The 14,861-nt window shown below is 45.1% G+C and overlaps 1 protein-coding gene across 11 annotated transcripts in view; it reads left to right on the forward strand.

Annotated features, from left to right (window-relative positions):
- Nucleotides 1-2,625: 2,625 nt before the first annotated feature.
- Nucleotides 2,626-14,861, forward strand: part of TLE4 (TLE family member 4, transcriptional corepressor) — a 141,162-nt gene continuing 128,926 nt past the window's right edge. For 6 of the 11 annotated variants that reach the window (XM_081802865.1, XM_081802866.1, XM_081802872.1 and 3 more), the window contains exons 1-4: nucleotides 2,626-3,556; nucleotides 4,423-4,520; nucleotides 5,615-5,678; nucleotides 6,852-6,896. In XM_081802865.1, the coding sequence (XP_081658991.1) occupies nucleotides 3,512-3,556; nucleotides 4,423-4,520; nucleotides 5,615-5,678; nucleotides 6,852-6,896 (252 nt within the window). In that variant the 5' untranslated portion in view covers nucleotides 2,626-3,511. Of the gene's footprint in view, nucleotides 3,557-3,969; nucleotides 4,105-4,422; nucleotides 4,521-5,614; nucleotides 5,679-6,851; nucleotides 6,897-14,861 lie in introns of those variants that run through there. The other 5 variants (XM_081802867.1, XM_081802875.1, XM_081802876.1 and 2 more) reach the window with 2 other exon arrangements.

Genomic DNA, 14,861 nt, shown 5'->3' on the forward strand with positions numbered 1-14,861 from the left:
TTCCTATCCTGACACAACATGGTGTTTGCTCATTAATGCCGTCAACAAGTATTTACTGAGCACCAACTATGTGCCAGACATCATTCTAGGCATCTGGAGTGTGGCCATGAACATAACTAAGTTCTGGTTCTTATGGAACTTGCTAACATTCTGGCAAGAAGAAATAACATGGAACTTCCTACAGAGGCACCGTGGGTGATTTAATGAACTATTGAAAAGCTCCACTGGGAACAAATAACCAGCCCTAGAATAAAACGTGATTGTTCCTGGTGTTCTTAGAAAATTCGCTGTCCTGGTGTAGAAATTGTATCACTCAAGTCTTCTAATTTTTGGTTCTTAGGAATGTTTCAAAAACAGTGCTGTCCAATGGAAATATGTGAGCTACATCAAGTAATTTAAACCTTCCTAATATCTGGATTTAAAAATTAGAAACAAACAGACAAAAATTAATTTTAGTAACATATTTTGTTTAAACAATTATATTCAAAATATTAGAATTTCAACATGTAATCATGATAAATTATTGAGCTATTTCATGTTCCTTTTTTTTTTGTATTGACTCTTCAAAATCAGTGTGTATGTGTTCTTATAGCACATCTCATTTTGGACTGGGCACATGGGACAGAGGAGGTTCAGAAAACTGCCCAGAGTTCTCCATCCTCTTATTTTGGGGATGCAGAAAGTATTTGCTGAATTGAATTATTGAAAGTATCTGGGGATGGAGTTCACATTGTGAAGACCATCGTAGCCTTCCTTTGCACCTGCCTCCACAGTGCCCAGCAGAGAGAGAAGCCCATGGAACGTGTTAGGTTGGACATTAAGTCATTGATTTGTCCACTGAGGCGTGGGATATTACTCAGAAGATTGGTTTTCCACTAATGCTGAAGCATCTCTGCCAATGTCTCAAGTTAGAGTAGGCAAATGACACTGAGAAATGAACGTCCGAAACAGACCCTTAAATTAGTCGACCATCAACTTGACTTTCTCTGAATTCCTTCACGCCCCCAAAGGCTAGAGGCTCACTAGGAAAGGCTACCAGCCGCAGCGCCTCCCCTTAAACCAGGGAGCTACCCCTAGCTGGATGAAGATTAAGGGTGAAGGCGCTGTCTACCCCCGGGCGTCCCTTCTCGCCACGGAGTCGGTCCCCACCTCCTTAGCCCCCTCCCTAAAAATGCCTCTCCCCCCCCCCTCTGCCCCCGTACCACCCCCACTTTGCCGGAACTTGTCCCCGGGGTGGTAGACCCGCCCTCTCTCGTGGCCCGCGTGGTCCGGCCCGTTTCGACCGCGTCAAACTAGACTTGCTCCTCCGAAGAGCAGGAAAAAGAGGGACAGTCTTCTTGCTTCTGATCCCGGGGAAAGGAGCATCTCAGGGGCGCAGGGGCGTTTTCTACCCTGTGCCTGCGTCAGGTACCTCGTTGACACTGTCCTAGCGCGGGACCGACTGACAGTCTACGGAGTGCGGGTGGCCTCCTCGACAAAGTTTCTTTGGGAATCGGGCGACTCCTGCCCCCGGGCCTCCAGCCCCACCCCAAGACTCCACGGTTACGCCCCCGCGGCGCCCGCGGGGAGCGACTTGGGGGTGCTTCGTCGCACAGTTGCTTGGGGAAACTGGCCCCACTTCGGGGTTAAACGGCAATCACAGCCCCCTCGGGGCTCGGAGGGGCGCCCTCCCCACCCGCAACCCTGGCCCCCAGCCCGGGTAAGCGTCTCGCAGCTCAGTCTCCTGCTCTAAATAAGAGCAGGGGCCCGAGTCCGCGTTCACACGGAAAATTATGCCGGCTCCAGCGGCGCGTAAAATTGATGTGAACCGAACGAAGTGGGATCGGCGTGATCCTCCCTCTCTTGTCTCAACGGGGGTTTCGGCGCGTTACACAAGGCCGAGCTTGTCTCTTTAAGGAGACATTGGACCCTAATTAGTCCGCATTCCTGGCGCGGCCGAGGAGCAAGGGGCTGAGGGTGTTTGGGTTGGAGGGGGGCGGGTGGGAGGACGAGACTCGGAAGGAGATCTCCTGACCAGCCTCGAGTCTTACCGCCCCCTCCACCCTCTTTATTTTGCCGCCACCACCGCCACCAACACCCAGTTCTGAAGATGCAGCTAGGGCAGCAGCAGCAGCCGTCGCCACAGCTTCTCCCCGGCCCACGTTACTTTGATTGACAGCTGAACAAATGTTTCCCCGGTTCGAACGCTCGCGCTAAGGAACGTCAGCCAAGACGAAGCTCCGCCTTGGGCGGGCCATCTCCGCTCCGCCTCCGCTAACCCCATCCCGTTCCGTTCATTGGTCCGAACCGCGGACGACGCCCGGCCCCCACGTGGGCTCCAGCCCGGCCAGCTCCTCCCCTCTGGCTCGCCATTTGTCAGCAGTGAAATGATGGGCAGTAACACAGAACGGCGATTAATGTTCAGCCATCTCTGATTGGTTGCTGGAGACGCCTACCGCGCCGAGGGTGGGCGGGGCGCTTGAAGGGGGCCCCAGAGCGGTCGCGTGGCGGGCCGGTGATTGTAGTCAATCTGGCCGAATCCTCGACCGCGGTCGCTGGGGGTGGACTACATCTCCCGGGATGCTCCGCGGTCCCTCCACGGACGTTTGTGAATATGTATCAGAATGTTAATGATTAGCTGCTGCTAAATTTGGTCAAAGAAGTCACCTACACGGAGCGTGTTGTTAGAGCTGTTCTGAGCGGGTGTTTGGGCTGTTGGCTGCTTTCTTCCCCCTCTCTCACACACTTGTATATTATTTTGAGGTGGTGTTCGCAGAGTTTGAAAGGAGAGAGAATTAAAAAAAAAAAAAAAGCCGCAAGCGTTTCACTCTCTTTTATTTTTATAATCCCCTTCAATTTGGGGTTAAAAAAAAAAGACAAGAAAACAGGAAGGAAGAAAAATAAGGAAATGAGATGTGGTAAAAGAAGCTAAAAGGTGCCTTTTAAAAGATCGTTGCTGTGAAGTGAAAAAATCTCCAGAGAAACCAAAAAGCACCGCCGAGACCTCTTCCGAACCAAAGGAGTTTGTGTTTGCTTTTAGGAAAGAAGAGAGAGATCATTCATTCGGAGGAATAACAACCAATTAAAAGACAAATAAAAAAAAGTTTGGAGTGGGACGAGCGAGCGGGCGGGCGGCGCTGCCGGCGGGCGCTGGTGCGCGGAGCTCGCACTTTCCCGGCCCGGGGGAGCGGCGCGGCCGCGGCGCTGGGCTCGGCGGGCGCGCCTCGGCGGAGCGAACGTCGGAGCGTTGCCGCGGGAGACGCGCGCCGGACAATGCCCGCGGCGGGCCAGTGACGCCCGCGAGGAATGCCGAGCGGCCCGGCCGCCCGCACCCAGCCGCCGCCGCCGCCGCCGCCGCCGCGCGTTCCTGCCGCCCGCGTCACGCGAGACCCGGCGGGGGCCGGGACCGCCCGAGCCGCCCCTCGGACCCGGCCGGCCGTCTCCGCCGCCGCCTCCTCCACCTCCTCCTCGGGGCCATTAAAGCCAATGAGCCGCGCGCCTCTGCCCAGCGCAGCCAACTAAATCGGTTTGGATGATTCGCGACCTGAGCAAGATGTACCCGCAGACCAGACACCCGGTGAGTGCGGGCGGCGGGGCGCGAGCTCGCCGAGCGCGGGGGGATTCCCCGCGTCGCCCCCTGTGCGCCGAGTTGTGTCTGGGGCCGGAGGGGCGGGGAGGGCGGCCCGCGCCCCGCGGCCCGCTCGGGGAGCTGCCTGCCGTCACCCCCCACCCCCTGGCGCGGTGGCACTCTCGGAGGGGGTGCGGAGAGGCAATTGAGTTGTAGCCATTTTCTTATTGTTGTCTTTGAAGCCCCTGGAAGCCGCGCGGAGCCGTTTTCCGTCCCCAAGCCGCGACTCCTCGAGCGGGGGGGGGGCGGCGAGCGATGGAGGAGGCGCGACTCCGCGCCGGGGCGGGGAGGGCGCCCTCGGCGGCGGCGCGGCTGGTCCGGCTGCGGCTCGGGAGTGCGGGGCGCCGGCCCCTCGCTCCGCGGGCCCCGGGGACGCGCGAGCGAGTCCGCCAGCCGGCCGCGGAGGGTGGCGGCCGCGTTTCCCGCCCCCTCCCCCGACCTGACCGCGGCCAGACGCCATGGCGCGAGTCCCCCCGACGGGCCAGTTTCGATTCCGGGTGGGGAGGGAGTGGGCGCGGCGCGCCGGCCCCCGGGCGTCCGCGGTTGGCGGGGGAGCGGAGCGGAGTCTCGAACCCGCAGGGTCCGGGGCGGGCCAGAGGACGCGGGGGCCGGGGGCCACCCCGAAACCAGCCCCTGCCGGGCTGTGCGGCGAGGCGGGGCGGGGGGGGCCTAGATGAGAGTTTTAATCGTTCTTTGCTTGCCTGCCTGCGCGGTGACCCCTCCCGCCCCCCGCTAACGCCGCGTGGTATGTTTTTTCCATCTCCCTGCCTCGCCTGTGATGTGGGCTAATTAAATATTTTATTGTTGTTCTTTAGGCACCGCATCAGCCTGCTCAACCCTTTAAATTTACAATTTCCGAGTCCTGTGATCGGATTAAGGAAGAGTTTCAGTTTTTACAGGCTCAATACCACAGGTAACGATATTGACTTTAGCTGATCCTCCTGTTTGCTTAGCTCTTGTCTTCCCCCCCACATACACACACAAACACACACCCCCCTTTTTTTGGCCGCCACAAATGTGGTATTATCATTTTTACTTGTGGGCAGAAAGGGCAAGTCAAGGCCTCTTTTCCTTAGGCAGGTGTAAAGAAATTAAACATTCTTTCCTTCTTCTGTAAATAAATAAAAAGGAGGCAGAACAATCGAAACTGGGGAGACTTGGAAAATGCTGAGGCCAAACTTTCGATATTGATTTATTGGGGCCAGGAGAATGGAAGATTGGAAAGATTCTGGGGCCTTTTGACTTCCTTGGTTCTTTATTACTCCGGGCTTGATTCCGTCTCACTTTTTTCTGCCGTTCCACTGAAATACCATGAGCTGAGAGCCCTGGGAAGTCGCAAGTGAGCGATTTCATTACTTTTATGCTGAAAAATGTTTTCTTCTTACAGGCGATCGTTAGACTTAGAGTGCCTTTGAAATATTTTTCTTTCTCTGGCTTTCTAATGACGTGTAATTCTTATTTCTTAAATGCAAGAACCAAAACGAGCCACTGAACCCGATCCACACTTTGCCCCTGGGTGGTGGTATTCAACTTGTCTCTGTTTTGGAGGGAACAAATAAGACATCATTCATAAGACATGCTTGATTCATATTTTCGTTAATCTCTTCGTGGAACATTAAAAAAAAACCTTCCTTGTGACATTTTGGGGGATTTAAATTTGTGCTTGGGTATGTACACGTTATTGATGTTTATTTTCTTTTTCTTCTTTCATTAAATGAATTTAGCAAATGTTCATTTCTGGATGCGGTTCCGGAATTAAATTGGCTAGAGGATTTTTTTTTTTTTTTTTCTTAAACAAAAACCCCAGGTTTGATCCTCATTGAAAGGGCAAGTCCAGGCTGGTTCCAGTCACCCCTTTCTCTCCCACCACCTCTCCTTCAATAATGAGGTGCAATTTAAGATAGTTGATTTGGGGTTTTGTAGGTGATGATTTAGAATGTCTATTTACATTTGAAGAATGTAAGTCAAGGTCTGCATTGTACTTAGATTTCATTATGTCTTGAACAGCCTGAAGCTGGAATGTGAGAAACTCGCCAGTGAGAAGACAGAGATGCAGCGGCATTATGTCATGGTAAGAAAACTGTGTCACAGATTCAAAGTGCCTGTTAGTTTAGGATACCAAAAGCAAGGATATGTTCAGATTGCTGGAGGCTGTAGGATAGATCCCAGTCACAGCGTGCCAGTGCAGTTGGGGTTGTGGGAATGTGATCATTAGCAACCTGTAATTCCAGGATGTTATAACTTGCTTCTGACAACTAGCTTTGATTTGAATTTTCAAGAAGTTCAGCTGCGTGGGGTATGATCCTCTGTGCTTTGTTTATAGATTGGAAAAAAAAAAAAAAGAACCTCGTTTATGTTTTGTTGAGAGTCACAAGCAAAATGTTTTTGCGCTAGTGGTTTTCTTTGTTGTTTTATTGCTCTTGTTCCAAACAATCTTAACCAATTTCTTTGTATGCAGCAAGAATTTTAAGGTTTCATTTTTTTTTTTTAGAGAATGATGGATATCAAAAGACACCAGACACCTTTTCAAAATTTTCCCGCTTTTTATGTTACTAGTGTGTGTTTGTATGTGCATGTGTTTTGTGTGTTTTCAGTTTCTGTGGTGTTACATTGGTTTGAGGAGCGTTGTCGTCTCCTGTATAACCGATCTGTTCTGCCAGAATTTCTCTAATGACAGTTATACTACACGTCCCCCCCCAAAAAAAAAATCAGATCTGCTTTTTCAGAAGTCTTAACCAAGCATGTTTTTATGCTTGTTCATAAAGGTTCCAGAGTAACTCATTCATTTCCTATCCAGCCTTTTTCCTTATGAGCAGTACACTAAAAATGAGAAACGGAACTCTGAAGTAGCATCACCTTTCTGGATAGTTCTTTCAAAGCGCCAGCATTTTTATGAGACACTTGCCATTAACTTGGCCGCTATGCCTTGGAATTAGAGTCCATATGGCACTAAATTTTCGTCAGGTCTTTTTGATTCATCTGTTTGTGATGTATAAAGACAGCTGGAGATGTTAAGAATGCTACGTGTGAACTTGATTTTCTTAGTTTTGTGAGTTACTCAGAGTCTGTGTCTTAGGGTGGCTGCTAGTTTATTAAAGCTAAATGTTCCTCCTTAGCATAGGTATTGTGGATATTTTGCTTTAGTGAGGCTTTTATGTTTGTTTTAAGCATACTTGGGGCATTTGGAACAAACTAGGGAGTCTGATGAAAGGCACGAAATTAATTGCTTTCCCTTCTTTGACAGTATTATGAGATGTCCTATGGGTTGAATATAGAAATGCACAAGCAGGTAAGTTATTTCTTTATAACCATTTGAAATGACAGTAATACTGTACACTTGAGAAAGAAAATTGTATGTTTTGCAGTTTTATTCTGCATGTTTTTGTGACTTCCTGTATTTTAAAAGACTACTGAAAGAGAATACTATCTTTTCAGGTGTGGTTCCCCATCCTTTTTGCATTTTGTCCTGATTTTAATCATTTAAAAACATGGTTTAAAATGTCTGAATGCATATTAAATTTTGTCCACTTTGAAAAGCAGGATGCTAAATTTTAAAAAATGTCTTGTTTTTCTTTTGAAAGAGTTAATTTATTTCAGGCATTGCAAACTTGTCCTAAGAGAGGGCTTTTCTTAGAAAATATTAAAAAGAGGAACTGTAAATTGTGTGGAATCTTCCTTGGCTTGGTGTGAAAGAATGGATAAAGGGTGAGCTGGGAGGATCACAATGAAATCTGTGGAGCTACAAAGAAATTGATGTAAACTAAAATCTTGGTACCAGTCCCCCGAGGCTACTTAGTTGGGTCTTAACCAGGAACTGTAGCTGTACTTCCAAAAATTTGTACAGGGTAAATTGAGCTTGATAGGAGGGTGTGATAAGGTTCGGCACTGGGCCTTCACATTTAGTAAACTAGTTCGGCCAAAAAAGAAAAAGACAAAACAAAAAAGATAATGATTAGTCAGAAAGTGTTGAGAGGTATGACTCAAACAGCCTTCCCCCCCCCCGCCCCAGGAAACTGAATAAAGTGGTTTGGTTTAAATTTTGGTTTAAATTTTCTACATAAAAAATAGTGTATATATAAAAAATATTGCTTGGCAGTAATATTTTATTTTTAGTGATCTCCAAGTGAAAGTGCTTCAGGTCTGTCTCATCACCTATTTCAGAATAGTTGTGTATGTGTTTACCTGTTGGGAAAAGATGAGGGAAAACTTAATGTTTTTCATTTCTTATATATACTCATGGTAGATATGATTACTTTCTAAGTTTAAAACATACAAATTGATCACATATTATTAGGCTTTTACTATTTATGGATTCCTTTCTGGGTATGCTTAATTACCCACATACTTACAGATAGTAGATCTTTCAAGGATGACTGTTGCACAGTAAAAGCCATCGGGTAAACAGTATTTGAAAACAGAAAGTTGGAAAAAAATGAGTCATCACTTATGCTGAGGATTTTTTATTTCAGATACTTATTTTTACTTCATAAGCTATTTAATTATGTCAATATTAACATAGTATAGTTTGCTGCACATTAAAATTAAGTTCTTATTTTGGCATCTTTGCCATTTCTGTTTAGATTCGTAATGTAAATATCTCCTGCTTAAACAAAAATCCGTTAAACTTATGTGTGGACTCCCCTTAGCTCTACCTTACAGAAATAAATTACATGAGAGATTGTTTGTTAATTGTGCTATTACATGTCATTTTAGGTCTGGATCTTGTACATGTGTGTTTTTTTTTTTTCTTTGGTCCTCACCCCACCATCCAAGATTAATTAAAGTCTTCTTAAAGATTGAGCCAGATGATTAATGTTCTTTTATTTCTCCTCCTGTATCTTATTTACCATAACACTTAGTTTCCAGATCTCTTTATACAATTTGCAGTTCTGAGAGGCACAGAGCTTGTATTTGATTGTATGCATTTCTTTGGGGAGGGGGGCTAGTGTGTGAGATCCCTTAATTCTGCACATTTTGTACCTCTGTAATTCTTTCATCCTCTTGTCCAGGTGGCCTCAAATGCCATCCATTTAAAATTGAGAATGGAGTACATTTTCCCTTTTTTTTCCTTGGCTTTTAAATTCAATCATATCAAGAATCCTGAGGGCAGTTTATCACATTATGAAATACAGACAGCCCTGCAAACCACCTACTTATTATATTTTCTTTCTTTCCCCCCTTAAGCACAGAGGCATATCTGTCTTTATTTGTTTTCCTAGGCAGACAGCCTTGGTTCCTCTTGGCCTCTCTTCCAGATGCACTCGCTGGATACCCTCGTAATGGAAAGCAGCAATAATGCAGGGAAGTTGCCCTGCGGCATAATTGGGCCTAGTTCTCAAGATCGGGTTAGGCTTATTCACTTATTAGATTTGTGTCTCTCAAGGGTTCAAGAGTAGGAGTCCCCGGAGTCCTTGGAAGTACCCTAGTAATTGGTGGCCCTGATATTCGAAACCTCTGTGTATTTTTTGGTTAATGCTCCTGTTCTTCTTGGCTGCTGCCAGCCACAGAGTATTTATTTTTAGACAAATTTTTCATTGGAACAGAAAATGATGGCTGTGATGGAGTCATGACTCTGTGACTTAGCAAATTGATAAAAGGATAAAAGCACAGAGCAGTGACAAAACAGGGTGGGGGGCCTGGTATTATGGCCCCTCCCCTTTCTGTATGATGTTCATCGTCAGTCACTCTGTGTTGATTCTGATAGAGGACTATAGAGTGAAATCTATGGGGAATTTGTCATTCTGAAATGAAAGCTAATGTAATTAGTACCAATTAAAGTACATTTAGTAAATTGGATTTAATCTTAATTAAGCCTGCATAATGTTGCCAATTTTTAACAATTATGTTTGAGAACATAATTAATTTAAATTTTGGTAACTGAGTAAATAGCATTAGTCTGGTAGAATTAGTTGATTTTTTTTTTTTTTAAAGGGGAACTCAGTGACATGACATGGAATTAGAGCATAAAATATGAATCTAATTTCTGGTACTCTTTAGTAGGGTCGATAGAGCTGAGCAGAGGAAGCTAGAAAAAAACCCAGAAAAGTTAGAATGGACTGTTCTAGGCCATAATGTAAATTAATGCTTTACCACTGTCTTAAGTTCCACATGAACATGAAGATGACAAATGGGACCTGGTTAGAAATGACACATGTTTTATTGTGATGTCTTCATATTGGAATTTTCTTAAATGAAAGAATGTTGGCCTTTATTCCCTAAGGATTTCCCTAAGTGTGGGGTTTTTTGAATTTTTTTTTTTTGCTGTTGTTGTTCTGGATGAACAGTTGGCCCATGGTTTAGTTGTTACTTTTTTTGCTGATTGTTCCTTTTTATTAATACAGTGTGACTTCTAAAAGGGTCAGTGACTGTGGGCAGAACAGGGTGATGCATGCAGTTGATAGCATTGCTAAACGCTGCTCATTCCCATCCTTCACCTGTAATGCTGTAATTAAAGAAGATCTCCTTGATTTAATCTGACAGCAGCAGTTTCCACTTTAAAAAGTGAATATTGGATGTAGATTAGGAACAGTAGGTCTGTGAGTTCCACCTATAGGAACTCTAAATGGAGATGAATATACCACATTTTGAGAACGTCTCGCGACTTTTTCGTAGTCAGTATTCTGTAGTCTGAAGGTCTTTTTTTGCTTCTAAAAAAATTTAGCTTAGTATTTGAATTTTAGAATTAGAAACTTTTGGAAACCTACAACACTTAGAACCTAAAAGTGAATACTACACATTTATATACACATGTCTGTGTGTGCGTGTGTGTGTATATATATGTGTATGTACGTATATGTGTACATATGTGTCTATAGATATATAATTGTTGTATTTTTTAATCAGAGCAGGAAAACTCCTGTTTCACTCCAAGCCATGTAAATTTCATTATGAGACTTGGGCCACAACCATTTGAGTGCAGCTAAAATATTAATTGAATAGAAATGAAAGGGCCTTGCCAACTGATAGGATATCATAATCATAGCCTCTCTGGTCGATGGTAAATGATGATAAATGACATTAGGAACCTTTTAGCAAACTGTAATAACTACAAGGAGGGAAGCAGTATGGATTTGCATTATATCTGATACCCTCTAGTACCAAGTGGATTGCCAATACTGCTTGTTTAGCATTTTCTAAGGGCAATAGGATATTGATTTCTGACTTACAAGGAACAGCTCTATTTTCACCATTGAAAAGTATTGCAGGTTGTTAAGAAGAAATTGACTTGAAGAGGCCGACTGCTGCCCATCATGGAGCAAATAAAGCAAAACTGCCGAAGCATGGTGGAGCAGCGAGACGGGCCCTCAGCAATTTGTTGCTATTAATTTACCATGCTCGACAGCAAATCAATCGGCATCTACTTCATCTGCTGGAGAAAATGCTGTCCAGGGCAGATAAAAGGCTCGGCATGGTACAGAGAATAGACTGGATTGGCCAAAAGGAGGCTGCAGTTAATGTGTAAATAAGTGAAATCAAGGCCACTGTTGCAGAGGAAGCTGTTGTTAATTAGGTTGGTGCTTTTTAGCGAACTATTTTAGAAAGTAGCCTAGGATTTGAAGAGTAGAAAGAGATATATTGAGGTCGAAGTAACACATGACTGGCATGACATTCCATCCTTGAGTGGACTTGATTCGAGGGTGCAGTAAATTTATTTGGGGACAGTGCTTGCAATGGAAGTCCATTTGTTTAAAGTTCCGTTTCGACCAGATTTCCCCTAAGAAAACTTATTTTTTTAAAAAGTATTACTAATTTCTTGCACATCTCCTGTCTTAGACTATAGGCGCTTGGATTTGGAGGATTAGGTGCAGAGAGTAGGTGTTTGAGAATGTCTGTTGTATCCTTACACGGTGACTATTTTTTTCAGCAATGGATGATTGAACTCTTGTATGGCAATGAAAGCGAACGATTACCAAAGGTGGGATATTCTAGCTGAAAGGAATAAACCAGTGAAAGTTTTACTGACAGAATTTTCTTTTGCTGTGTAAACATTAGGGAATAGTCTAGAGGGTGGGGAACAGGGGTGGACACTACTGCCCTGGAAAATCTCAAAGAGATTACGAGTGAAATTTTGATGACTGTGCAAAACTCTCCAGATACAATCAGAAGAGCATGTGCTTGGGTTGGGGAGGGGCTTTTGGGGCTTTTGTGTGTGTGTTTCATTGAGGCTTAAAGCCACCTCTTCTAATTTAGGATTACTTAGCCTTCAGTAATACTTTACAATTAATATTAACCAAACGGAGGTTATTGGTGGTGGTTTTTTACCCCTGGCCTGTCTGATCTGGACATTTTGGGGTAGGGACCAAGCTTCAGTCCTATTTAGTAAATCTAGATACGTGTAGATTTTAAGTTATATTTTCCCCAAAACTCTGAGAGGATCTAGCATTAGGACAGTTGATACCAAGTTGGGCAGGACCCAGTGAGCTGTCTTTTTCCTTGTCACAGGGCTTTCAAGAAAAGCAGATCTGTGAGGAGGAAGTTTAACCTGTCGGGTATGTGCATAATTAGGAGTGTTTTCTGGATGGCGTGGGTTTCCCCTTTTTCTCTTCTCACATGTCGAGCTCTGAATTTTCTCTCTTTTTGAGGTCTCATAGAGTATCTGAAGATTGTTCACCTAAAGCAGTGATTGTTGGGTGGAATTGGAAATTCTTTCAGTGGAAGTGAATGTTATTATATATCTGGCATGTGCTTACCACCTATCTGGGCACACTGCCAAAATTCTTTAATTCTCACAATGATCCTAAGAAAGGGATTATGTCCAATCAAAGGGTGATTAAACAGGATCAGATCTGCACAAGGTGATATAGTTATTAGGTAGTGGATTCAGGACTTCAGATGAATTTACCTGAGAGGATGTCTCTTGGGTGATAGGTCTGTCCTGGGTTGGAGATTCAGGCCCCAGTTCGTTCCAGGAATGGGGAGCGCCCTTGGGAGGCTGGGATAGGCCTGGGGTTTGTCCTTAAGTCACTGAACTTTGGGCTCATACCCAGATCCCCGGAGTGTCCTTCAGACTGCTTTCAGTGGGTGACAGGGTGAGGGTCCCTTTTGCACTGAGTCTCCCACAGATGGGGCGAGGAGAGCTGCCTGCTTATCAAGACTGAGTTTGCTTCCTCCCTGGGCAACCTATTTCTCATTTGTTTACAAACTTGCTCTTCCATTTAACTTTTATCTTTTCCTTGTGGCTTCTAAAACTATGCCTGAAGACAAGGGGCTGTTTGTTAATCACCATCTTGTGGGTTTTTGAAGGGGAAAACAGGGAGGGGAAAATGTGATGTTTTGTGGCCTCTTTGTAGTTCAGAAAGAGGTTCTTCGATGCAGGAAATCACACACAACTCAAACTTTTAAATGAAGGCAAATATTTTGCTTTTACTGGTGAAAGATTTTCTTTGCAGCTTTCAAACAAAGGGATATTTCCTTCTCACTGCCCCGTAATCCCTACTGGATATTGTTTTTTATTTATTTTTTTTTCTGGGCAAAGTTCTTTGTATCTTAAGTAGTAATACCTTTGAGCTGGGTTGGACTCTTGTGTCTTTAGGCGCTGTTGCAGCCTTAGTGGAGTCGAGATGGTGCTGGCAACGGCCATTGTTCTCACAGTCTTCATTTCCCCTTTCCTCGCCTAGAATTGTATTTTTTTTTCTTTTTGTATTATACAATAGGTAAAGTCCATTGGGAATGAAATGTTTAAAATGTGCACTTGAGTTATTTTTGTGTGTGTGTGTTTAATGACATTTGTACTGCCTTTGATGTGACTGGATAGTCTGGTTTATCACTTCAGGACAGCAGTAATATATTTGATGGTGATGGAGCGAGTGAAGGGGATGTGATTTTTTCAGAAGGTACTTTCCCTTGATCCCCTTTCACACCTCCCCTTAGAAAACCCTAGCACTCCAGCAAGGGTGCCACATCCAGTGGTCTTGTAGCTCAGTTATCACTTTTGCAAGCTGAGCTATTGGAGAAAAAAGCAGGAGACAGCATATTTGGAGCCGGGGGGGGGCAGCTGAGTGTTTGCACTGGTAATGCCAGTTTGTGAGGCTCAGGATTTGACTCATTCCGCGCTAAGTGTACTGCAAACAGAATTCATGAAATTAATATTGCTCTACTTTGAGCGGGAAGGGCTTCAGAAGTTTTAGTTAAAAGCAAAAGTCAGGGTTGTTTTGACTTTGCCTTAGTAACAGCTCTCTGTGGTAGTTGCTGTATATCTGTAAAGAGGGATTTAGCCAGCATTCATCAACGCAGATCTATATACCCTCTCTGTTTTCATTGGAATTGACCCAGTGTTTATGCCAAGCTCTTGCTATTTCTCTACCACCGGGCCAGAACTCTCCTCAGAGCTTCATTGTGTAACCTGTGCTCCAGCCAGCGTGTGGATGAAGGGCAAGGTGTGGCTTTTCTTAGCTGGATTGTCAGAGAAGCAGAAGAGAAATATTCCTGGACGCCCCTTGCGTACTTGGTCTTCTGGTTAGTTGTGCCACTTTTTCATTATTTTTGAGCATTTTGCCCACAGGTGCTTAAGGATTTGTGTTGTGAAGGGAGCTTCTGCATCTCATGGGAAGAAAGGGTGGCTGCTCTCCTGGCACAGGATGGGGGCTCTGTCCCTAGGCTGGCTGGTGGAGTCTGCCTCGGATCCTGGCGGTGGCCTGGCACTTATAGCAGTGAAGCCAGCGAGACGTGGGGGAAACAGAGGGGTATCCGCTTCCTGATTTCTTAGCAAGCTTATTCCACTTACTGTTATTCTAATTAGGATACTGTTACTTTCTGACTATGTTTTCTGCTCCTCTGGGTTTGTGGATTATTTTGGTTAAGGAATTTGAAAATACCAGGAAATAAAACTGGAAAGAATGGTAATTGTAGAAATTATGAGCACGAGTACCCTGTAACACCCTCTCTTTGCAGAGCTTAAGGCATTTTATATGTTCTCCTTAATCTTCCTGCTGTTCCTGTAAAGCAAGTAGCAAGCTTTGGATCCATGTATTTATTTAAATAGCTTCTGTCAGTGGAGTACTCGACAGTTTGCCAAGCAGTGTCATTCCACTGGCCTCCTTGAACAGATGACACTGAGGCTTAAGGGCTTAAGAGACTAGCCCAGTGTCACAGTACAGGAGGATCAGCACGCGGGTGGAGAGCCTAGGGTTCACGCAGGTCGGTGAGCATGCCCGAGGTCGCAGAGCGAGAATCACTGGCAGAAAAGGAAGTAGGCTTCTTGACTTCCCTTCCAGGGCTCCCTTCGCTGGCTATGCTGTTTCCAAACAGCAAATAG

Source organism: Leptonychotes weddellii, chromosome 14 (assembly GCF_054177405.1).
Source record: "Leptonychotes weddellii isolate Sample4059 chromosome 14, ASM5417740v2, whole genome shotgun sequence".
In the NCBI taxonomy this organism is placed as follows: Eukaryota; Metazoa; Chordata; class Mammalia; order Carnivora; family Phocidae; genus Leptonychotes; species Leptonychotes weddellii.